Raw genomic sequence first — 27,883 nt, 5'->3', positions numbered from 1 at the left:
CTGTTCATAGAACTCATTCACGATTCCTTCTGTCCATTTCAAATGTAAATCTTTGCACTTGGCCGGCCCATTGATGTCTGCCAGTTTAATACACATTTGGCACACAAGTAAGCGATCATTCTCATTCGACCAATCAATTCCAGGGCCCACCTCCTCATTCACCTGGTACAACAGAGAGAAGAGAAGGTTTAGGTAAAGAGACTGTCATTGTATGGTGATTAATACTATATATAAAGTATAAAAGGTCAGTGTTATTCTGATATAACCAGATCTAGGTAATGGTGCAGTAAACAGCACCTGGATATTGGGAACATTTATATTTCTCAGTATCTTGGTGACTAAAAGCAGACGTTTGCAGGATCAGATTCACAGTGATCCATCCCTTGCAATCCTGATTCTTTAATCTCTTAAACAGACCTGTCAGCCATACCCTGCATGAACTGATGTGGCACATATATAAATATACCCAGTAACACAACAGCACTAAGCAACGCTACCTCAATATTCCCTATAGTCAGCCATACCCTGCATGAACTGATGTGGCACATATATATTTATACACAGTAACACAACAGCACTAAGCAACGCTACCTCAATATTCCCTATAGTCAGCCATACCCTGCATGAACTGATGCGGCACATATATATTTATACACAGTAACACAACAGCACTAAGCAACGCTACCTCAATATTCCCTATAGTCAGCCATACCCTGCATGAACTGATGTGGCACATATATATTTATACACAGTAACAACAGCACTAAGCAATGCTACCTCAATATTCCCTATAGTCAGCCATACCCTGCATGAACTGATGCGGCACATATATATTTATACACAGTAACACAACAGCACTAAGCAACGCTACCTCAATATTCCCTATAGTCAGCCATACCCTGCATGAACTGATGTGGCACATATATATTTATACACAGTAACAACAGCACTAAGCAATGCTACCTCAATATTCCCTATAGTCAGCCATACCCTGCATGAACTGATGCGGCACATATATAATTATACGCAGTAACACAACAGCACTAAGCAATGCTACCTCAATATTCCCTATAGTCAGCCATACCCTGCATGAACTGATGCGGCACATATATATTTATACCCAGTAACACAACAGCACTAAGCAATGCTACCTCAATATTCCTTATAGTCAGCCATACCCTGCATGAACTGATGTGGCACATATATATTTATACACAGTAACACAACAGCACTAAGCAACGCTAACTCAATATTCCCTATAGTCAGCCATACCCTGCATGAACTGATGCGGCACATATATATTTCTACCCAGTAACACAACAGCACTAAGCAACGCTACCTCAATATTCCCTATAGTCAGCCATACCCTGCATGAACTGATGCGGCACATATATATTTATACACAGTAACACAACAGCACTAAGCAATGCTACCTCAATATTCCTTATAGTCAGCCATACCCTGCATGAACTGATGTGGCACATATATATTTATACCCAGTAACACAACAGCACTAAGCAACGCTACCTCAATATTCCCTATAGTCAGCCATACCCTGCATGAACTGATGCGGCACATATATATTTTTACACAGTAACACAACAGCACTAAGCAATGCTACCTCAATATTCCTTATAGTCAGCCATACCCTGCATGAACTGATGTGGCACATATATATTTATACCCAGTAACACAACAGCACTAAGCAACGCTACCTCAATATTCCCTATAGTCAGCCATACCCTGCATGAACTGATGCGGCACATATATATTTATACACAGTAACACAACAGCACTAAGCAATGCTACCTTAATATTCCCTATAGTCAGCCATACCCTGCATGAACTGATGCAGCACATATATATTTATACCCAGTAACACAACAGCACTAAGCAATGCTACCTCAATATTCCCTATAGTCAGCCATACCCTGCATGAACTGATGTGGCACATATATAATTCTACCCAGTAACACAACAGCACTAAGCAACGCTACCTCAATATTGCCTATAGTTAGCCATACCCTGCATGAACTGATGCGGCACATATATATTTATACACAGTAACAACAGCACTAAGCAATGCTATCTCAATATTCCCTATAAGCAGCCATACCCTGCATGAACTGATGCGGCACATATATATTTATACACAGTAACACAACAGCACTAAGCAATGCTATCTCAATATTCACTATAGTCAGCCATACCCTGCATGAACTGATGCGGCACATATATATTTATGCACAGTAACAACAGCACTAAGCAACGTTACCTCAATATTCCCTATAGTCAGCCATACCCTGCATGAACTGATGTGGCACATAAATTTTTATACACAGTATCACAACAGCACTAAGCAATGCTACCTCAATATTCCCTATAGTCAGCCATACCCTGCATGAACTGATGTGGCACATATATATTTCTACCCAGTAAAACAACAGCACTAAGCAACGCTACCTCAATATTCCCTATTGTCAGCCATACCCTGCATGAACTGATGCGGCACATATATATTTATACACAGTAACACAACAGCAATAAGCAACGCTACCTCAATATTCCCTATAGTCAGCCATACCCTGCATGAACTGATGCAGCACATATATATTTATACCCAGTAACACAACAGCACTAAGCAATGCTACCTCAATATTCCCTATAGTCAGCCATACCCTGCATGAACTGATGTGGCACATATATAATTCTACCCAGTAACACAACAGCACTAAGCAACGCTACCTCAATATTGCCTATAGTTAGCCATACCCTGCATGAACTGATGCGGCACATATATATTTATACACAGTAACAACAGCACTAAGCAATGCTATCTCAATATTCCCTATAAGCAGCCATACCCTGCATGAACTGATGCGGCACATATATATTTATACACAGTAACACAACAGCACTAAGCAATGCTATCTCAATATTCACTATAGTCAGCCATACCCTGCATGAACTGATGCGGCACATATATATTTATGCACAGTAACAACAGCACTAAGCAACGTTACCTCAATATTCCCTATAGTCAGCCATACCCTGCATGAACTGATGTGGCACATAAATTTTTATACACAGTATCACAACAGCACTAAGCAATGCTACCTCAATATTCCCTATAGTCAGCCATACCCTGCATGAACTGATGTGGCACATATATATTTCTACCCAGTAAAACAACAGCACTAAGCAACGCTACCTCAATATTCCCTATTGTCAGCCATACCCTGCATGAACTGATGCGGCACATATATATTTATACACAGTAACACAACAGCACTAAGCAACGCTACCTCAATATTCCCTATAGTCAGCCATACCCTGCATGAACTGATGCGGCACATATATATTTATACACAGTAACACAACAGCACTAAGCAACGCTACCTCAATATTCCCTATAGTCAGCCATACCCTGCATGAACTGATGTGGCACATATATATTTCTATCCAGTAACACAACAGCACTAAGCAACGCTACCTCAATATTCCCTATAGTCAGCCATACCCTGCATGAACTGATGCGGCACATATATATTTATACACAGTAACAACAGCACTAAGCAATGCTACATCAATATTGCCTATAGTCAGCCATACCCTGCATGAACTGATGCGGCACATATATAATTATACACAGTAACACAACAGCACTAAGCAATGCTACCTCAATATTCCCTATAAGCAGCCATACCCTGCATGAACTGATGCGGCACATACATATTTATACCCAGTAACACAATAGCACTAAGCAATGCTACCTCAATATTCCCTATAGGCAGCCACATCCTGCATGAACTGATGCGGCACATATATATTTCTATCGAGTAACACAACAGCACTAAGCAACGCTACCTCAATATTCCCTATAGTCAGCCATACCCTGCATGAACTGATGCGGCACATATATATTTCTACCCAGTAACACAACAGCACTAAGTAACGCTAACTCAATATTCCCTATAGTCAGCCATACCCTGCATGAACTGATGCGGCACATATATAATTATACCCAGTAACACAATAGCACTAAGCAATGCTACCTCAATATTCCCTATAGGCAGCCACATCCTGCATGAACTGATGCGGCACATATATATTTATACCCAGTAACACAACAGCACTAAGCAATGCTACCTCAATATTCCCTATAGTCAGCCATACCCTGCATGAACTGATGTGGCACATATATATTTATACCCAGTAACACAACAGCACTAAGCAACGCTACCTCAATATTCCCTATAGTCAGCCATACCCTGCATGAACTGATGCTGCACATATATATTTATACACAGTAACACAACAGCACTAAGCAATGCTACCTCAATATTCCCTATAGTCAGCCATACCCTGCATTAACTGATGCGGCACATATATATTTATACCCAGTATCACAACAGCACTAAGCAATGCTACCTCAATATTCCCTATAAGCAGCCACATCCTGCATGAACTGATGCGGCACATATATATTTATACACAGTAACAACAGCACTAAGCAATGCTACCTTAATATTCCCTATAGGCATCCATATCCTGCATGAACTGATGTGGCACATATATATTTATACCCAGTAACACAACAGCACTAAGCAACGCTACCTCAATATTCCCTATAGTCAGCCATACCCTGCATGAACTGATGCGGCACATATATATTTATACACAGTAACACAACAGCACTAAGCAATGCTACATCAATATTCCCTATAGGCAGCCACATCCTGCATGAACTGATGCGGCACATATATATTTATACACAGTAACAACAGCACTAAGCAATGCTACCTCAATATTCCCTAGGCAGCCATAACCTGCAGGAACTGATGCGGCACTTATATATTTATACACAGTAACACAAAAGTGCTAAGCAATGCTACCTCAATATTCCCTATAGACAGCCATACCCTGCATGAACTGATGCGGCACATATATATTTCTACCCAGTAACACAACAGCACTAAGCAATGCTACCTCAATATTCCCTATAGTCAGCCATACCCTGCATGGACTGATGCGGCACATATATATTTATACACAGTAACACAACAGCACTAAGCAATGCTACCTTAATATTCCCTATAGTCAGCCACATCCTGCATGAACTGATGCAGCACATATATATATTTATACACAGTAACACAACAGCACTAAGCAATGCTACCTCAATATTCCCTATAGTCAGCCACATCCTGCATGAACTGATGCAGCACATATATATTTATACACAGTAACACAACAGCACTAAGCAATGCTACCTTAATATTCCCTATAGTCAGACTTACCCTGCATGAACTGATGCGGCACATATATATTTATACCCAGTAACACAACTGTACTAAGCAATGCTACCTCAATATTCCCTAGGCAGCCATAACCTGCAGGAACTGATGCGGCACTTATATATTTATACACAGTAACACAAAAGTGCTAAGCAATGCTATCTCAATATTCCCTATAGACAGCCATACCCTGCATGAACTGATGCGGCACATATATATTTCTACCCAGTAACACAACAGCACTAAGCAATGCTACCTCAATATTCCCTATAGTCAGCCATACCCTGCATGGACTGATGCGGCACATATATATTTATACACAGTAACACAACAGCACTAAGCAATGCTACCTTAATATTCCCTATAGTCAGCCACATCCTGCATGAACTGATGCAGCACATATATATATTTATACCCAGTATCACAACAGCACTAAGCAATGCTACCTTAATATTCCCTATAAGCAGCCATACCCTGCATGAACTGATGCGGCACATATATATTTATACACAGTAACACAACAGCACTAAGCAATGCTACCTCAATATTCCCTATAGGCATCCATATCCTGCATGAACTGATGCGGCACATATATATTTATACACAGTAACACAACAGCACTAAGCAATGCTATCTCAATATTCCCTATAGTCAGCCATACCCTGCATGAACTGATGCGGAACATATATATTTATACCCAGTAACACAACAGTACTAAGCAATGCTACCTCAATATCCCCTATAGTCAGCCATATCCTTCATGAACTGATGTGGCACATATATATTTATACACAGTAACACAACAGCACTAAGCAATGCTATCTCAATATTCCCTATAGTCAGCCATACCCTGCATGAACTGATGCGGCACATATATATTTATACCCAGTAACACAACAGCACTAAGCAACGCTACCTCAATATTCCCTATAGTCAGCAATACCCTGCATGAACTGATGCGGCACATATATAATTATACGCAGTAACACAACAGCACTAAGCAACGCTACCTCAATATTCCCTATAGTCAGCCATACCCTGCATGAACTGATGCGGCACATATATATTTATACACAGTAACAACAGCACTAAGCAACGCTACCTCAATATTCCCTATAGTCAGCCATACCCTGCATGAACTGATGTGGCACATATATATTTATACACAGTAACACAACCGTACTAAGCAATGCTACCTCAATACTGACTATAGGCAGCCATATCCTGCATGAACTGATGCAGCACATATATATTTATACACAGTAACACAAAAGCACTAAACAATGCTACCTCAATATTCCCTATAGTCAGCCATACCCTGCATGAACTGATGTGGCACATATATATTTATACCCAGTAACACAACAGCACTAAGCAATGCTATCTCAATATTCCCTATAGGCAGCCATACCCTCCATGAACTGATGTGGCACATATATATTTATACACAGTAACACAACAGCACTAAGCAACGCTACCTCAATATTCCCTATAGTCAGCCATACCCTGCATGAACTGATGCGGCACATATATATTTATACCCAGTAACACAACAGCACTAAGCAATGCTACCTCAATATTCCCTATAGTCAGCCATACCCTGCATGAACTGATGCGGCACATATATATTTATACCCAGTAACACAACAGTACTAAGCAATGCTACCTCAATATTCCCTATAGTCAGCCATACCCTGCATGAACTGATGCGGCACATATATATTTATACACAGTAACACAACAGCACTAAGCAATGCTACCTCAATAATTCCCTATAGTCAGCCATACCCTGCATGAACTGATGCGGCACATAAATATTTATACCCAGTAACACAACAGTACTAAGCAATGCTACCTCAATATTCCCTATAGTCAGCCATACGCTACCTCAATATTCCCTATAGTCAGCCATACCCTGCATGAACTGATGCGGAACATATATTTATACACAGTAACACAACAGCACTAAGCAATGCTTCCTCAATATTCCCTATAGGCAGCCATACCCTGCATGAACTGATGCGGCACATATATATTTATACACAGTAACAACAGCACTAAGCAATGCTACCTCAATATTCCCTATAGTCAGCCATACCCGGCATGAACTGATGCGGCACATATATATATATTTATACCCAGTAACACAACAGCACTAAGCAACGCTACCTCAATATTCCCTATAGTCAGCCATACCCTGCATGAACTGATGCGGCACATATATATTTATACACAGTAACACAACAGCACTAAGCAACGCTACCTCAATATTCCCTATAGTCAGCCATACCCTGCATGAACTGATGTGTCACATATATATTTATACCCAGTAACACAACAGCACTAAGCAACGCTACCTCAATATTCCCTATAGTCAGCCATACCATGCATGAACTGATGTGTCACATATATATTTATACCCAGTAACACAACAGCACTAAGCAATGCTACCTCAATATTCCCTATAGTCAGCCATACCCTGCATGAACTGATGTGTCACATATATATTTATACCCAGTAACACAACAGCACTAAGCAATGCTACCTCAATATTCCCTATAGTCAGCCATACCCTGATGCGGCACATATATATTTATACCCAGTAACACAACAGCACTAAGCAATGCTACCTCAATATTCCCTATAGTCAGCCATACCCTGCATGAACTGATGCAGCACATATATATTTATACCCAGTAACACAACAGCACTAAGCAATGCTACCTCAATATTCCCTATAAGCAGCCATACCCTGCATGAACTGATGCGGCACATACATATTTATACACAGTAACAACAGCACTAAGCAATGCTACCTCAATATTCCCTATAGTCAGCCATACCCTGCATTAACTGATGCGGCACATATATATTTATACACAGTAACACAACAGCACTAAGCAATGCTACCTCAATATTCCCTATAGTCAGCCATACCCTGCATGAACTGATGCGGCACATATATATTTATACCCAGTAACACAACAGCACTAAGCAATGCTACCTCAATATTCCCTATAAGCAGCCATACCCTGCATGAACTGATGCGGCACATACATATTTATACACAGTAACAACAGCACTAAGCAATGCTACCTCAATATTCCCTATAGTCAGCCATACCCTGCATGAACTGATGCGGCACATATATATTTATACACAGTAACACAACAGCACTAAGCAATGCTACCTCAATATTCCCTATAGTCAGCCATACCCTGCATGAACTGATGCGGCACATATATATTTATACCCAGTAACACAACAGCACTAAGCAATGCTACCTCAATATTCCCTATAGTCAGCCATACCCTGCATGAACTGATGCAGCACATATATATTTATACCCAGTAACACAACAGCACTAAGCAATGCTACCTCAATATTCCCTATAAGCAGCCATACCCTGCATGAACTGATGCGGCACATACATATTTATACACAGTAACAACAGCACTAAGCAATGCTACCTCAATATTCCCTATAGTCAGCCATACCCTGCATGAACTGATGCAGCACATATATATTTATATCCAGTAACACAACAGCACTAAGCAATGCTTCCTCAATATTCCCTATAGGCAGCCATACCCTGCATGAACTGATGCGGCACATATATATTTATACAGAGTAACACAACAGCACTAAGCAACGCTACCTCAATATTCCCTATAGTCAGCCATACCCTGCATGAACTGATGCGGCACATATATATTTATACACAGTAACACAACAGCACTAAGCAATGCTACCTCAATATTCCCTATAGTCAGCCATACCCTGCATGAACTGATGCGGCACATATATATTTATACACAGTAACACAACAGCACTAAGCAATGCTACCTCAATATTCCCTATAGTCAGCCATAACCTGCATGAACTGATGCGGCACATATATATTTATACCCAGTAACACAACAGCACTAAGGAACGCTACCTCAATATTCCCTATAGTCAGCCATACCCTGCATGAACTGATGCGGCACATATATATTTATACACAGTAACACAACAGCACTAAGCAACGCTACCTCAATATTCCCTATAAGCAGCCATACCCTGCATGAACTGATGCGGCACATACATTTGTATACACTGTATCACAACAGCACTAAGCAATGCTACCTCAATATTCCCTGTAAGCAGCCATACCCTGCATGAACTGATGCAGCACATATATATTTATACCCAGTAACACAACAGCACTAAGCAATGCTACCTCAATATTCCCTATAGTCAGCCATACCCTGCATGAACTGATGCGGCACATATATATTTCTACACAGTATCACAACAGCACTAAGCAACGCTACCTCAATATTCCCTATAGTCAGCCATACCCTGCATGAACTGATGCAGCAAATATATATTTATACACAGTAACAACAGCACTAAGCAATGCTACCTCAATATTCCCTATAGTCAGCCATACCCTGCATGAACTGATGCGGCACATATATATTTATACACAGTAACACAACAGCACTAAGCAATGCTACCTCAATATTCCCTATAGTCAGCCATACCCTGCATGAACTGATGCGGCACATATATATTTATACACAGTATCACAACAGCACTAAGCAACGCTACCTCAATATTCCCTATAGTCAGCCATACCCTGCATGAACTGATGCAGCAAATATATATTTATACACAGTAACAACAGCACTAAGCAATGCTACCTCAATATTCCCTATAGTCAGCCATACCCTGCATGAACTGATGCGGCACATATATATTTATACACAGTAACACAACAGCACTAAGCAATGCTACCTTAATATTCCCTATAGTCAGCCATACCCTGCATGAACTGATGCAGCACATATATATTTATACCCAGTAACACAACAGCACTAAGCAATGCTACCTCAATATTCCCTATAGTCAGCCATACCCTGCATGAACTGATGTGGCACATATATAATTCTACCCAGTAACACAACAGCACTAAGCAACGCTACCTCAATATTGCCTATAGTCAGCCATACCCTGCATGAACTGATGCGGCACATATATATTTATACACAGTAACAACAGCACTAAACAATGCTATCTCAATATTCCCTATAAGCAGCCATACCCTGCATGAACTGATGCGGCACATATATATTTATACACAGTAACACAACAGCACTAAGCAATGCTATCTCAATATTCCCTATAGTCAGCCATACCCTGCATGAACTGATGCGGCACATATATATTTATGCACAGTAACAACAGCACTAAGCAACGCTACCTCAATATTCCCTATAGTCAGCCATACCCTGCATGAACTGATGCGGCACATATATATTTATACCCAGTAACACAACAGCACTAAGCAATGCTACCTCAATATTCCCTATAGTCAGCCATACCCTGCATGAACTGATGCGGCACATATATATTTATACCCAGTAACACAACAGTACTAAGCAATGCTACCTCAATATTCCCTATAGTCAGCCATACCCTGCATGAACTGATGCGGCACATATATATTTATACACAGTAACACAACAGCACTAAGCAATGCTATCTCAATATTCCCTATAGTCAGCCATACCCTGCATGAACTGATGCGGCACATATATATTTATGCACAGTAACAACAGCACTAAGCAACGCTACCTCAATATTCCCTATAGTCAGCCATACCCTGCATGAACTGATGTGGCACATATATAATTCTACCCAGTAACACAACAGCACTAAGCAACGCTACCTCAATATTCCCTATAGTCAGCCATACCCTGCATGAACTGATGTGGCACATAAATTTTTATACACAGTATCACAACAGCACTAAGTAATGCTACCTCAATATTCCCTATAGTCAGCCATACCCTGCATGAACTGATGTGGCACATATATATTTCTACCCAGTAAAACAACAGCACTAAGCAACGCTACCTCAATATTCCCTATAGTCAGCCATACAATGCATGAACTGATGCGGCACATATATATTTATACACAGTAACACAACAGCACTAAGCAACGCTACCTCAATATTCCCTATAGTCAGCCATACCCTGCATGAACTGATGCGGCACATATATATTTATACACAGTAACACAACAGCACTAAGCAACGCTACCTCAATATTCCCTATAAGCAGCCATACCCTGCATGAACTGATGCGGCACATACATTTTTATACACAGTATCACAACAGCACTAAGCAATGCTACCTCAATATTCCCTGTAAGCAGCCATACCCTGCATGAACTGATGCAGCACATATATATTTATACCCAGTAACACAACAGCACTAAGCAATGCTACCTCAATATTCCCTATAAGCAGCCATACCCTGCATGAACTGATGCGGCACATATATATTTATACACAGTATCACAACAGCACTAAGCAACGCTACCTCAATATTCCCTATAGTCAGCCATACCCTGCATGAACTGATGCAGCAAATATATATTTATACACAGTAACAACAGCACTAAGCAATGCTACCTCAATATTCCCTATAGTCAGCCATACCCTGCATGAACTGATGCGGCACATATATATTTATACACAGTAACACAACAGCACTAAGCAATGCTACCTCAATATTCCCTATAGTCAGCCATACCCTGCATGAACTGATGCGGCACATATATATTTATACACAGTATCACAACAGCACTAAGCAACGCTACCTCAATATTCCCTATAGTCAGCCATACCCTGCATGAACTGATGCAGCAAATATATATTTATACACAGTAACAACAGCACTAAGCAATGCTACCTCAATATTCCCTATAGTCAGCCATACCCTGCATGAACTGATGCGGCACATATATATTTATACACAGTAACACAACAGCACTAAGCAATGCTACCTTAATATTCCCTATAGTCAGCCATACCCTGCATGAACTGATGCAGCACATATATATTTATACCCAGTAACACAACAGCACTAAGCAATGCTACCTCAATATTCCCTATAGTCAGCCATACCCTGCATGAACTGATGTGGCACATATATAATTCTACCCAGTAACACAACAGCACTAAGCAACGCTACCTCAATATTGCCTATAGTCAGCCATACCCTGCATGAACTGATGCGGCACATATATATTTATACACAGTAACAACAGCACTAAACAATGCTATCTCAATATTCCCTATAAGCAGCCATACCCTGCATGAACTGATGCGGCACATATATATTTATACACAGTAACACAACAGCACTAAGCAATGCTATCTCAATATTCCCTATAGTCAGCCATACCCTGCATGAACTGATGCGGCACATATATATTTATGCACAGTAACAACAGCACTAAGCAACGCTACCTCAATATTCCCTATAGTCAGCCATACCCTGCATGAACTGATGCGGCACATATATATTTATACCCAGTAACACAACAGCACTAAGCAATGCTACCTCAATATTCCCTATAGTCAGCCATACCCTGCATGAACTGATGCGGCACATATATATTTATACCCAGTAACACAACATTACTAAGCAATGCTACCTCAATATTCCCTATAGTCAGCCATACCCTGCATGAACTGATGCGGCACATATATATTTATACACAGTAACACAACAGCACTAAGCAATGCTATCTCAATATTCCCTATAGTCAGCCATACCCTGCATGAACTGATGCGGCACATATATATTTATGCACAGTAACAACAGCACTAAGCAACGCTACCTCAATATTCCCTATAGTCAGCCATACCCTGCATGAACTGATGTGGCACATATATAATTCTACCCAGTAACACAACAGCACTAAGCAACGCTACCTCAATATTCCCTATAGTCAGCCATACCCTGCATGAACTGATGTGGCACATATATAATTCTACCCAGTAACACAACAGCACTAAGCAATGCTACCTCAATATTCCCTATAGTCAGCCATACCCTGCATGAACTGATGTGGCACATATATATTTCTACCCAGTAAAACAACAGCACTAAGCAACGCTACCTCAATATTCCCTATAGTCAGCCATACCCTGCATGAACTGATGCGGCACATATATATTTATACACAGTAACACAACAGCACTAAGCAACGCTACCTCAATATTCCCTATTGTCAGCCATACCCTGCATGAACTGATGTGGCACATATATATTTCTATCCAGTAACACAACAGCACTAAGCAACGCTACCTCAATATTCCCTATAGTCAGCCATACCCTGCATGAACTGATGCGGCACATATACATTTATACACAGTAACAACAGCACTAAGCAACGCTACATCAATATTCCCTATAGTCAGCCATACCCTGCATGAACTGATGCGGCACATATATATTTCTACCCAGTAACACAACAGCACTAAGCAACGCTACCTCAATATTCCCTATAGTCAGCCATACCCTGCATGAACTGATGCGGCACATATATATTTCTACCCAGTAACACAACAGCACTAAGTAACGCTAACTCAATATTCCCTATAGGCAGCCACATCCTGCATGAACTGATGCGGCACATATATATTTATACCCAGTAACACAACAGCACTAAGCAATGCTACCTCAATATTCCCTATAGTCAGCCATACCCTGCATGAACTGATGCAGCATATATACATTTATACACAGTATCATAAGAGCACTAAGCAATGCTACCTCAATATTGCCTATAGGCATCCATATCCTGCATGAACTGATGTGGCACATATATATTTATACCCAGTAACACAACAGCACTAAGCAACGCTACCTCAATATTCCCTATAGTCAGCCATACCCTGCATGAACTGATGCGGCACATATATATTTATACACAGTAACACAACAGCACTAAGCAATGCTACATCAATATTCCCTATAGGCAGCCACATCCTGCATGAACTGATGCGGCACATATATATTTATACACAGTAACAACAGCACTAAGCAATGCTACCTCAATATTCCCTAGGCAGCCATAACCTGCAGGAACTGATGCGGCACTTATATATTTATACACAGTAACACAAAAGTGCTAAGCAATGCTACCTCAATATTCCCTATAGTCAGCCATACCCTGCATGAACTGATGCGGCACATATATATTTATACCCAGTAACACAACAGCACTAAGCAATGCTACCTCAATATTCCCTATAGTCAGCCATACCCTGCATGGACTGATGCGGCACATATATATTTATACACAGTAACACAACAGCACTAAGCAATGCTACCTTAATATTCCCTATAGTCAGCCATACCCTGCATGAACTGATGCGGCACATATATATTTATACACAGTAACACAACAGCACTAAGCAATGCTACCTTAATATTCCCTATAGTCAGCCACATCCTGCATGAACTGATGCAGCACATATATATATTTATACACAGTAACACAACAGCACTAAGCAATGCTACCTCAATATTCCCTATAGTCAGCCACATCCTGCATGAACTGATGCAGCACATATATATTTATATATTTATACACAGTAACACAACAGCACTAAGCAATGCTACCTTAATATTCCCTATAGTCAGCCATACCCTGCATGAACTGATGCGGCACATATATATTTATACACAGTAACACAACAGCACTAAGCAATGCTATCTCAATATTCCCTATAAGCAGCCATACCCTACATGAACTGATGTGGCACATATATATTTATACACAGTAACACAACAGCACTAAGCAACGCTACCTCAATATTCCCTATAGTCAGCCATACCCTGCATGAACTGATGTGGCACATATATATTTCTACCCAGTAACACAACAGCACTAAGCAACGCTACCTCAATATTCCCTATAAGCAGCCATACCTTGCATGAACTGATGTGGCACATATATATTTATACACAGTAACACAACAGCACTAAGCAATGCTACCTCAATATTCCCTATAGTCAGCCATACCCTGCATGAACTGATGCGGCACATATATATTTATACCCAGTAACACAACAGTACTAAGCAATGCTACCTCAATATTCTCTATAGTCAGCCATACCCTTCATGAACTGATGTGGCACATATATATTTATACACAGTAACACAACAGCACTAAGCAATGCTATCTCAATATTCCCTATAGTCAGCAATACCCTGCATGAACTGATGCGGCACATATATATTTATACCCAGTAACACAACAGCACTAAGCAACGCTACCTCAATATTCCCTATAGTCAGCCATACCCTGCATGAACTGATGCGGCACATATATAATTATATGCAGTAACACAACAGCACTAAGCAACGCTACCTCAATATTCCCTATAGTCAGCCATACCCTGCATGAACTGATGCGGCACATATATATTTATACCCAGTAACACAACAGTACTAAGCAATGCTACCTCAATATTCCCTATAGTCAGCCATACCCTTCATGAACTGATGTGGCACATATATATTTCTACCCAGTAACACAATAGCACTAAGCAATGCTATCTCAATATTGCCTATAGTCAGCCATACCCTGCATGAACTGATGCGGCACATATATATTTATACACAGTAACAACAGCACTAAGCAACGCTACCTCAATATTCCCTATAGTCAGCCATACCCTGCATGAACTGATGTGGCACATATATATTTATACACAGTAACACAACCGTACTAAGCAATGCTACCTCAATACTGACTATAGGCAGCCATATCCTGCATGAACTGATGCAGCACATATATATTTCTACCCAGTAACACAATAGCACTAAGCAATGCTATCTCAATATTCCCTATAGTCAGCCATACCCTGCATGAACTGATGCGGCACATATATAATTATATGCAGTAACACAACAGCACTAAGCAACGCTACCTCAATATTCCCTATAGTCAGCCATACCCTGCATGAACTGATGCGGCACATATATATTTATACCCAGTAACACAACAGCACTAAGCAATGCTACCTCAATATTCCCTATAGTCAGCCATACCCTGCATGAACTGATGCGGCACATATATATTTATACCCAGTAACACAACAGTACTAAGCAATGCTACCTCAATATTCCCTATAGTCAGCCATACCCTGCATGAACTGATGCGGCACATATATATTTATACACAGTAACACAACAGCACTAAGCAATGCTACCTCAATAATTCCCTATAGTCAGCCATACCCTGCATGAACTGATGCGGCACATATATATTTATACCCAGTAACACAACAATACTAAGCAATGCTACCTCAATATTCCCTATAGTCAGCCATACGCTACCTCAATATTCCCTATAGTCAGCCATACCCTGCATGAACTGATGCGGCACATATATATTTATACCCAGTAACACAACAGCACTAAGCAACGCTACCTCAATATTCCCTATAGTCAGCCATACCCTGCATGAACTGATGCGGCAGATATATATTTATACACAGTAACACAACAGCACTAAGCAACGCTACCTCAATATTCCCTATAGTCAGCCATACCCTGCATGAACTGATGTGTCACATATATATTTATACCCAGTAACACAACAGCACTAAGCAACGCTACCTCAATATTCCCTATAGTCAGCCATACCCTGCATGAACTGATTCGGCACATATATATTTATACCCAGTAACACAACAGCACTAAGCAATGCTACCTCAATATTCCCTATAGTCAGCCATACCCTGATGCGGCACATATATATTTATACCCAGTAACACAACAGCACTAAGCAATGCTACCTCAATATTCCCTATAGTCAGCCATACCCTGCATGAACTGATGCAGCACATATATATTTATACCCAGTAACACAACAGCACTAAGCAATGCTACCTCAATATTCCCTATAAGCAGCCATACCCTGCATGAACTGATGCGGCACATACATATTTATACACAGTAACAACAGCACTAAGCAATGCTACCTCAATATTCCCTATAGTCAGCCATACCCTGCATGAACTGATGCAGCACATATATATTTATATCCAGTAACACAACAGCACTAAGCAATGCTTCCTCAATATTCCCTATAGGCAGCCATACCCTGCATGAACTGATGCGGCACATATATATTTATACAGAGTAACACAACAGCACTAAGCAACGCTACCTCAATATTCCCTATAGTCAGCCATACCCTGCATGAACTGATGCGGCACATATATATTTATACACAGTAACAACAGCACTAAGCAATGCTACCTCAATATTCCCTATAGTCAGCCATACCCTGCATGAACTGATGCGGCACATATATATTTATACAGAGTAACACAACAGCACTAAGCAACGCTACCTCAATATTCCCTATAGTCAGCCATACCCTGCATGAACTGATGCGGCACATATATAATTATACACAGTAACACAACAGCACTAAGCAATGCTATCTCAATATTCCCTATAGTCAGCCATACCCTGCATGAACTGATGCGGCACATATATATTTATACACAGCAACACAACAGCACTAAGCAACGCTACCTCAATATTCCCTATAGTCAGCCATACCCTGCATGAACTGATGGGGCACATATATATTTATACACAGTAACACAACAGCACTAAGCAATGCTACCTCAATATTCCCTATAGTCAGCCATACCCTGCATGAACTGATGCGGCACATATATATTTATACACAGTAACACAACAGCACTAAGCAATGCTACCTCAATATTCCCTATAGTCAGACATAACCTGCATGAACTAATGCGGCACATATATATTTATACCCAGTAACACAACAGCACTAAGGAACGCTACCTCAATATTCCCTATAGTCAGCCATACCCTGCATGAACTGATGCGGCACATATATATTTATACCCAGTAACACAACAGCACTAAGCAATGCTACCTCAATATTCCCTATAAGCAGCCATACCCTGCATGAACTGATGCGGCACATACATTTTTATACACAGTATCACAACAGCACTAAGCAATGCTACCTCAATATTCCCTGTAAGCAGCCATACCCTGCATGAACTGATGCAGCACATATATATTTATACACAGTAACAACAGCACTAAGCAATGCTATCTCAATATTCCCTAGGCAGTCACGTCAAGTAATAGGGTACATGCCCTGTTTAGAAAGGAGGCCTATTGGATTTTTACGCTAAGGACGCGTAAACCAAATGGCCTAAATATAGATGGGGATATTATTAACTTCTGGGAGTAGATATATAATAGGATGGGTTATACATAGTAACTAGTTTAAGGAATTATGATAAATATACCTGTCACTTAAATCCTCTTTCTATACTCAACTCCAACAAAAGTTATATGATGTCTCTCCATATACTCAATATTGATCTCTAGCAGAAGTTAAATATGGAGGTGTAGTCTGAACCTTTTCTTAAATAAAAGATGAGAATAACTATCTTATATCTATGCTTGTATAAAGCATTAGTTTAACTCTATTGATGGTACAATAGACAAGTAGCACTAAATAAGATTATCGTGGGTCTTACGTGATACATACAATATTATAAAAAGAAAAGACACGATATAGCCAATCAAGTGTTAATGGCACTGAAATTAAGTGTGCTTGCCTTTTATCATGTGACTGACAGTTCTGACCTGCTGTCCCTTCAAGTCTCCATACATCTGTTTTCAGTGGGAAAAGTGGTAACCAATGAGAATGTGAGGGAGCGTATTTAAGCTCCACAGGTGCTAGTCAGATTAAGTCTATGAGTAAGGCTAGATAGCCGAAACGCGTCAGGCTGACGGATTTCCCACTGATCTTTTATGTTTTATAATGTGTGCCGTGGATTTTAACTGAATTTGAATAAAGGAATATAATTTTTAAAATATCTGGAATGCGGTTATCGTCTGATCTTTACATATATATTTATACCCAGTAACACAACAGCACTAAGCAATGCTACCTCAATATTCCCTATAAGCAGCCATACCCTGCATGAACTGATGCGGCACATATATATTTATACACAGTATCACAACAGCACTAAGCAACGCTACCTCAATATTCCCTATAGTCAGCCATACCCTGCATGAACTGATGCAGCAAATATATATTTATACACAGTAACAACAGCACTAAGCAATGCTACATCAATATTCCCTATAGTCAGCCATACCCTGCATGAACTGATGTGGCACATATATATTTATACACAGTAACAACAGCACTAAGCAACGCTACCTCAATATTCCCTATAGTCAGCCATACCCTGCATGAACTGATGCGGCACATATATATTTATACACAGTAACAACAGCACTAAGCAATGCTACCTCAATATTCCCTATAAGCAGCCATACCCTGCATGAACTGATGCAGCACATACATATTTATACACAGTAACAACAGCACTAAGCAATGCTATCTCAATATTCCCTAGGCAGTCACGTCCCATTGCAAAGGTACAATTAGCAACCAATTATGGGATAGATTACTACAAGTGGAGCGCTAATTTATCGTGCACCTGCAAACGGGGCATTACAAGTGGAGCACTAATATATCGTGCAGCCACAAACGGGCTATTACAAGTAACTGGTTATTGCTACTGTGAGCTTGCGGTAGCAATTAGCGCTTATAAAATTAACCAGAGATCAGATCTCTGGTTAATTTTATAAATGTGCCCAAAATGCCACCCTAATACAGTGCAGTGTATTTTATTAAAAAATAAAGATAGCAGCGTCTTTATTTTTTAATAAAATAACTTAACTAGGCATTATTTTGGGGGTAAAGTTGGTGGGTGTGGGGTGTTAGAAAAAAAAACGGCACTGAAAAGTTCCTTTACATTGCTGTCTATTGGAAATGTGTGTTCCAAGTAAATATATATGTATATAGTCATATATATACAATTTGCTGCAATCGCTGCACGACTTACCCCCTTCGCTTATACAGCATGAGAACAAGGCTCCCATTAGTGCCTATGGAAGTGAGCTGGCGTTCACATTGCTGTCAACTTGTAATACCAGCGCACATTATTGTGCATTGGTATTACTCAGTGGAGCGCTAATATCGCTTACAAAAAGAGATAATTAGCACTCCACTTGTAATCTGGCCCATAATCTCTTATGATATGACCATGGGCGTGTTTATGATAACATTTGGTCACATGACAGCGACTCTCAACCTGCTGAGAAACTAAATACAATCACAGAGATTACGAGTGTTGCGGTAACAGGGGTGCGTTGCTAACGAGCATTTTTTTTTTCACTTAAGACAACGCTGGTATTACAGATTTTTTTAAACCCGGCGTTAGCCACAAAAAGGTGAGCGTAGAACAAAATTTAGCTCCTCATCTCACCTCAATACCAGCGTTGCTTACGGTAGTGGTGAGCTGGCAAAACGTGCTCGTGCACGATTTCCCCATAGGAATCAATAGGGCAGAATCGGCTGAAAAAAAACCTAACACCTGCAAAAAAGCAGCGTTCAGCTCCTAACGCAGCCCCATTGATTCCTATGGGGAAATACATTTTATGTCTACACCTAACACCCTAACAAGAACCCCGAGTCTAAACACCCCTAATATTACACTTATTAACCCCTAATCTGCCGCCCACGACATCGCCGACACCTGCATAATATTATTAACCCCTAATCTGCCGCTCCGGACACCGCCGCCACCTACATTATCCCTATGAACCCCTAATCTGCTGCCCCCAACATCACCGACACCTATTTTTAATTTATTAACCCCTAATCTGCTGCCCCCATCGTCGCCGCTACTATATTAAATTTATTAACCCCTAAACCTAAGTCTAAACCTAAGTCTAACACCCCCCTAACTGAAATATAATTTAAATAAAACGAAATAAAATTACTACAATGAAATAAATTAATCCTATTTAAAACTAAAGACTTACCTGTAAAATAAACCCTAAGATAGATACAATATAACTAATAGTTACATTTGTATCTATCTTAGGGTTTATATTTATTTTACAGACAACTTTGTATTTATTTTAACTAGGTACAATAGTTATTAAATAGTTATTAACTATTTAATAACTACCTATTTAAAATAAATACAAATTTACCTGTAAAATAAATCCTAACCTAAATTACAATTACACCTAACACTACACAATCATTAAATTAATTACCTAAACTAACTACAATTAAATACAATTAAATTAAATAAACTAAAGTACAAAAAAAACACATTAAATTACAGAAAAAAATAAAATAATTACAAGAATTTTAAACTAATTACACCTAATCTAATCCCCCTAATAAAATAAAAAAAGCCCCCCAAAATAATAAAAAGCCCTACCCTATACTAAATTACAAAAAGCCCTTAATAGGGCTTTTTGCAGGGCATTGCCCTAAAGTAATCAGCTTTTTTACCTGTAAAAAAAAATACAATACCCCCCCAAACATTAAAACCCACCACCCACACACCCAACCCTACTCTAAAACCCACCCAATCCCCCCTTAATAAAACCTAACACTACCCCATTGAAGATCACCCTACCGTGAGACGTCTTCACCCAGCCGGGCTCAAGTGGTCCTCCAGAGGGGCAGAAATCTTCATCTGATCCGGGCAAAAGAGGACCTGCAGATGGGCAGAAGTCTTCATCCAGGCGTCATCTTCTATCTTCATCCATTCGGAGCAGAGCGGGTCCATCTTGAAGCCAGCCGACGCAGAGCATCCATCCAGACCAACGACTACACAATGAATGAATATTCCTTTAAATAATGTCATCCAAATGGCGTCCCTTGAATTCCGATTGGCTGATAGGATTCTATCAGCCAATCGGAATTAAGGTAGGAAAAATCCTATTGGCTGATCCAATCAGTCAATAGGATTGAGTTTGCATTCTATTGGCTGATTGGATCAGCCAATAGGATTGAACTTCAATCCTATTGGCTGATTGCATCAGCCAATAGGATTTTTCCTACCTTAATTCCGATTGGCTGATAGAATCCTATCAGCCAATCGGAATTCAAGGGACACCATCTTGGATGACATCATTTAAAGGAATATCCATTCGTCGTGTAGTCGTTGGTCTGGATGGATGCTCTGCGTCAGCTGGCTTGAAGATGGACCCGCTCCGCTCCGGATGGATGAAGATAGAAGATGTCGCCTGGATGAAGACTTCTGCCCGTCTGGAGGACCACTTGTGCCCGGCTGGGTGAAGACGTCTTAAGGTATGATCTTCAAGGGGTTAGTGTTAGGTTTTTTTAAGGGGGGATTGGGTGGGTTTTAGAGTAGGGTTGGGTGTGTGGGTGGTGGGTTTTAATGTTGGGGGTATTGTATTTTTTTTTACAGGTAAAAGAGCTGATTACTTTGGGGCAATGCCCCGCAAAAAGCCCTTTTAAGGGCTATTTGTAATTTAGTGTAGGGATTTTTATTATTTTGGGGGGCTTTTTTATTTTATTAGGGGGTTTAGATTAGGTGTAATTAGTTTAAAATTCTTGTAATTATTTTATTTTTTTCTGTAATTTAGTGTTTTTTTTTTTTGTACTTTAGTTTATTTTATTTTATTGTAATTAATTGTAGGTAATTTAGTTAATTTATTTAATTATAGTGTAGTGTTAGGTGTAATTGTAACTTAGGATAGGTTTTATTTTACAGGTAAATTTGTACTTATTTTAACTAGGAAGTTATTAAAGGGACACTCAAGTTAAAATTAAATTTCATTATTCAGATAGAACATGCAAATTTAAACAACTTTTCAATTTACTTCCATTAAGAAAATGTGCACAGTCTTTTTATATTTACACTTTTTGAGTCACCAACTCCTACTGAGCATGTGCAAAAATTCACAGCATATACGTATATGCATTTGTGATTGGCTGATGGCTGTCACATGATACAGGGGGAGTGGAAATAGACATAGCTTTGCAATTTATTTAGCATAAATCTGCTACTCATTTAAAGTTCAGACTAAGTGCTATTACATTGTCTTCTTATCATGCATTTGTTGATTATGCAAATCTACTGTATTGACTGGTCCTTTAAATAGTTAATAACTATTTAATAACTATTCTATCTAGTTAAAATAAATACAAAGTTGCCTGTAAAATAAAAATAAATCCTAAGATAGCTACAATGTAATTATTAGTTATATTGTAGCTAGCTTAGGGTTTATTTTATAGGTAAGTATTTAGTTTTAAATAGGAATAATTTAGTTAATGATAGTAATTTTATTTTGTTTTAATTAAATTATATTAACGTTAGGGGCACATGCTCTCTATCAGAAAGCTTTGCCAAGCTAAGGAGTTTGGAGGTCTTGCGTTGCCGGATATTAAGTCATATAATATAGCTATTCTCGCACGGTTTGGAGTAGATTGGTTACTTTCCTCTGACTATTTGACAAACAGTAAATCAGAGGAAAATCTTATAAATCCCTTCTCCATTACAGCGGCTTTACACTGCCCTCATAACCGACTTCCTGGAAAAATTAAAACACTGATTAGTATATATAATATTGTTAAAGCCTGGCAGCAATTCTTCCATCGATTTAAGATAAATTTTCACTTATCTACCTTTCTCCTAATCAGAGGTAATCCGGAGTTCCAGCCGGGGCTTCAAAATGCAATATTCAGTGGTTGGGCCAGCAAGGGCCTAACCTTGATAACACAGTTATTAGATGATGGCCTTGTGGTGTGTACTTTCGAGAGTATAGCCACTCAGTATAACCTCTCGAACAAATCCTTTTATGCATATCTCCAGATACGTCATTTTATACAGGAAAAGTTACAGTTGGGGCCCTGGCACGGGAAATATGATAGAGTTGGCGATTATATTAACCTATACAGTCAAGGGAATCATTCAATCTCGTTACTTTATAAAATTTTGCTTGCAAAGCAGGGCCAGTTAATTATGGATCAATGTTTAGCATACTGGACTAAACATTTTGATGGAATGGATGTTGAAACAATTAGTAAAAGTATTAAGTGGGTGAGCAATGCTCTCCTTCCCTCCTCCTGGAAAGAATCTCATTTAAAACTTCTTAATAATGCGTACATCTCACCTAAAAGACTTATATGTTGGTCTCCAGAAACGCAAGGCCAGTGTCATAAATGTCATTTTCCTGCAGCGGATTTACTTCACTGTTTTTGGTTTTGCCCGAAAATAAATCAATTATGGCGTAAGGTAAATCATTGGTTAAATATAAATACAAAGGAGAACCTATTTTTTTATTCAAGGACTATAGTGTTTTTAGTATCAGATACAGTCTCTCATAACTTAGCTAATACTGTTATTCTTATAGTTAGGAACTTGATCCTGAAAAACTGGAGAAATAATAAACCTCCTCTTTTTAGTTTATTTTTAAACGCGGTTAAAACACAGATTATGTTTGAGCAATACAATGCATGTAGTACAAGTGATAAGCAAACACAAAGCTTTTTTAACAAATGGTTAAAAATGATAAAGTCTTATCCTCTCTCTACACAGTATATGCTCACTAAATCATTCCACAAATCTACATACTTCGAAGGCTTAATCTTACGTGATATATTTCCAGTAGCATGGTATCAATAAACTACCCTAGAGTGTCGAGTGGAGGGGGTGGGAGGAGACGGAGGAGTGGAGGGGATACCCTTATTACCCCCCCTTTTTCTTTTTTCTTTTTTTTTTCCCCCCACTTTTTTCGACCTCAAAGTAAGAGGTTTATAATTTTGTTTAGTTTTAAGGGTTGGTCTAAAATAAGAGAGTTTGGGTATCAAGCAAGTGAGAAGAGATCTGATGTTTGAGTGTGATAACCATAGGTTTTAACTAAATGTATTACCATGGATTCCATTGATTGACAACTTAATACCTGTTGCATTGCGTCTCACTCTATTTAATGTTGAATTATATGTATGTAACTGTATATATGTTGTAAGCCTGAACTCTCTTCAATAAAAATAATAATTTAAAAAATAAAAACGTTAGGGGGGGTTAGACTTAGGGTTAGACTTAGGTTTAGGGGTTAATAAATTTAATATAGTAGCGGCGACTTTGAGGGCGGCAGATTAGGGGTTAATAAATGTAGGTAGGTGTTGGCGATGTTAGGGACGGCAGATTAGGGGTTAATAAAATTGAACTAGTGTTTGCGAGGCGGGAGTGCGGCGGTTTAGGGGTTAATATATTTATTAAAGTGGCAGCGATGTCCGGTCTGCAGATTAGGGGTTAAAAACTTTATTTAAGTGTTTGCTATGGGGGGGGGGGGGGCTCGGTTTAGGGGTTAATAGGTAGTTTATGGGTGTTAGTGTACTTTTTAGCACTTTAGTTAAGAGTTTTATGTTACGGCGTTAGCCCATAAAACTCTTAACTACTGACTTTTAAATGCGGTAGGAGTCTTGACAGGAGAGGCTGTACCGCTCACTTCTTCCAAGACTCGTAATACCGGTGTTAGGCAAATCCCATTAAAAAGAAAGGATACGCAATTGATGTAAGGGGATTTGCGGTAAGCTCGAGTTGTGGAAAAAAAGTGAGCGGTACACCTGTACCTGCCAGACTCGTAATACCAGCGGGCGTTAAAAAGCAGCGTTGGGACCTCTCAACGCTGCTTTTTAAAGCTAACGCAAGACTCGTAATCTAGCCGAATGTATGTACGGCAATAGTCTGGTAAGATTCATGCTTAAAAGTGACATTTGATAACGATGTGATTTAATAATGAAATTTCATCTATTCTATTTAAGTGGATTTAATAAGTGCTTTTTATAATCGGGTGAAAGCTTTGGCTTCTATGATATTTGGTTTATATAGTATATATATGTATATATATATATATATATATATATATATATATATATATATTTATGCACTGTATATACCAGCAATCAATGTTATCAAAGCATTTAAATGTGTAAACGTGTCACAACTCCTGAATGCCTTGGAATATGTTTCTTTTCTCCTCTCCTGTTGTGGCTAGTTAGGGACAGATATAAATCAGCTCCTGTATATATAAAACAATAAATATTTAGCACGCTGCAGTGTCATGCATCTGGAGCCTGCAATAAGCACTCCAGGCTCTCTGGGGGCAATGGAAAAATATAATTTTTAAAAGTTAAATTACAGAGAAAGAGGGCAAAATTAAAAACAAAATTACTTTTTTTAATGATACTGACATTTTTTATGGGGAATAAAATTAAGATTTTAATGTCCGTTTAAATGGTATCAACATTGTTTGGTGTAAATGCAAATGTGCAATTTTGTAGCTATTATCTGTCTCTGGTCACATTACTGCACATGTGGCACCGCATGCACGGGCAAGATTACCTTTGCATTAAATTCTGCTAGAAAATCAAAGTGCTTCTTCAGATCTGTGGCGAGAATAGCTTCTATCACAAGAAATCGGAAACGCTTAAATTCCATGTGATCTAAGTTGACTAAGAAATTATATTCTGGCCTTGACAGAAATAGATTCCAAGCAGCAGCTGCATGATGGTTCTCCAGAACAGATCGGTCATTGTATAGTACTGCCTGAAAAAAACAGATTGGTCATTGTATAGTACTGCCTGAAAAAAACAGATTGGTCATTGTATAGTACTGCCTGAAAAAACAGATTGGTCATTGTATAGTACTGCCTGAAAAAACAGATTGATCATTGTATAGTACTGACTGAAAAAAACAGATTGGTCATTGTATAGTACTGCCTGAAAAAAACAGATTGGTCATTGTATAGTACTGCCTGAAAAAACAGATTGATCATTGTATAGTACTGTCTGAAAAAAAACAGATTGCTCATTGTATAGTATTTCCTGAAAAAAACAGAATGGTCATTGTATAGTACTGACTGAAAAAAACAGATTGGTCATTCTATAGTACTACCTGAGAAAAAACAAATGGATCATTGTATAGTATTTCCTGAAAAAAACAGATTGGTCATTCTATAGTACTACCTGAGAAAAAACAAATGGATCATTGTATAGTATTTCCTGAAAAAAACAGATTGGTCATTCTATAGTACTGCCTGAAAAAAAATGTATTGGTCATTGAACAGCACTGATCGGAAAAAAACAGATTGGTCATTGTATAGTACTGCCTGGAAAAAACAGATTGGTCATTGAATAGTACTGCCTGGAAAAAACAGATTGGTCATTGAATAGTACTGCCTGGAAAAATCATTGTATTGTACTACGTGAAAACATTTCGGTCATTGTATTGTACTGCCAGGAAAAACACATTGGTCATTATATAGTACTGAGTGAGAACACTGATCATTGTATAGTACTGAGTGAAAACACATCAGTCATTGTATAGTACTGAGTGAGAACACATCAGTCATTGTATAGTACTGAGTGAGAACACATCAGTCATTGTATAGTACTGAGTGAGAACACATCAGTCATTGTATAGTACTGAGTGAGAACACATCGGTCATTGTATAGTACTGAGTGAGAACACATCAGTCATTGTATAGTACTGAGTGAGAACACATCAGTCATTGTATAGTACTGAGTGAGAACACATCAGTCATTGTATAGTACTGAGTGAGAACACATCAGTCATTGTATAGTACTGAGTGAGAACACATCAGTCATTGTATAGTACTGAGTGAGAACACATCAGTCATTGTATAGTACTGAGTGAGAACACATCAGTCATTGTATAGTACTGAGTGAGAACACATCAGTCATTGTATAGTACTGAGTGAGAACACATCAGTCATTGTATAGTACTGAGTGAGAACACATCAGTCATTGTATAGTACTGAGTGAGAACACATCAGTCATTGTATAGTACTGA

General features: G+C 39.1%; 1 protein-coding gene across 1 annotated transcript; it reads right to left on the bottom strand.

The window, feature by feature from the left end:
- Positions 1–26,617, bottom strand: LOC128644593 (cGMP-inhibited 3',5'-cyclic phosphodiesterase 3A; the record flags this gene model as incomplete). The annotated part of the gene is given in 2 exon segments (XM_053697140.1): positions 1–162; positions 26,414–26,617. Coding segments are annotated over 2 exon segments (366 nt in total), but the record flags the coding sequence as incomplete, so codon positions are not given.
- Between the last annotated feature and the right edge of the window lie 1,266 nt (positions 26,618–27,883).

The sequence above is a fragment of the Bombina bombina genome, unplaced genomic scaffold (genome assembly GCF_027579735.1).
Source record: "Bombina bombina isolate aBomBom1 unplaced genomic scaffold, aBomBom1.pri scaffold_2440, whole genome shotgun sequence".
NCBI classification, from domain to species: domain Eukaryota; kingdom Metazoa; phylum Chordata; class Amphibia; order Anura; family Bombinatoridae; genus Bombina; species Bombina bombina.
This window is presented reverse-complemented; position numbering and strand designations above follow the sequence as displayed.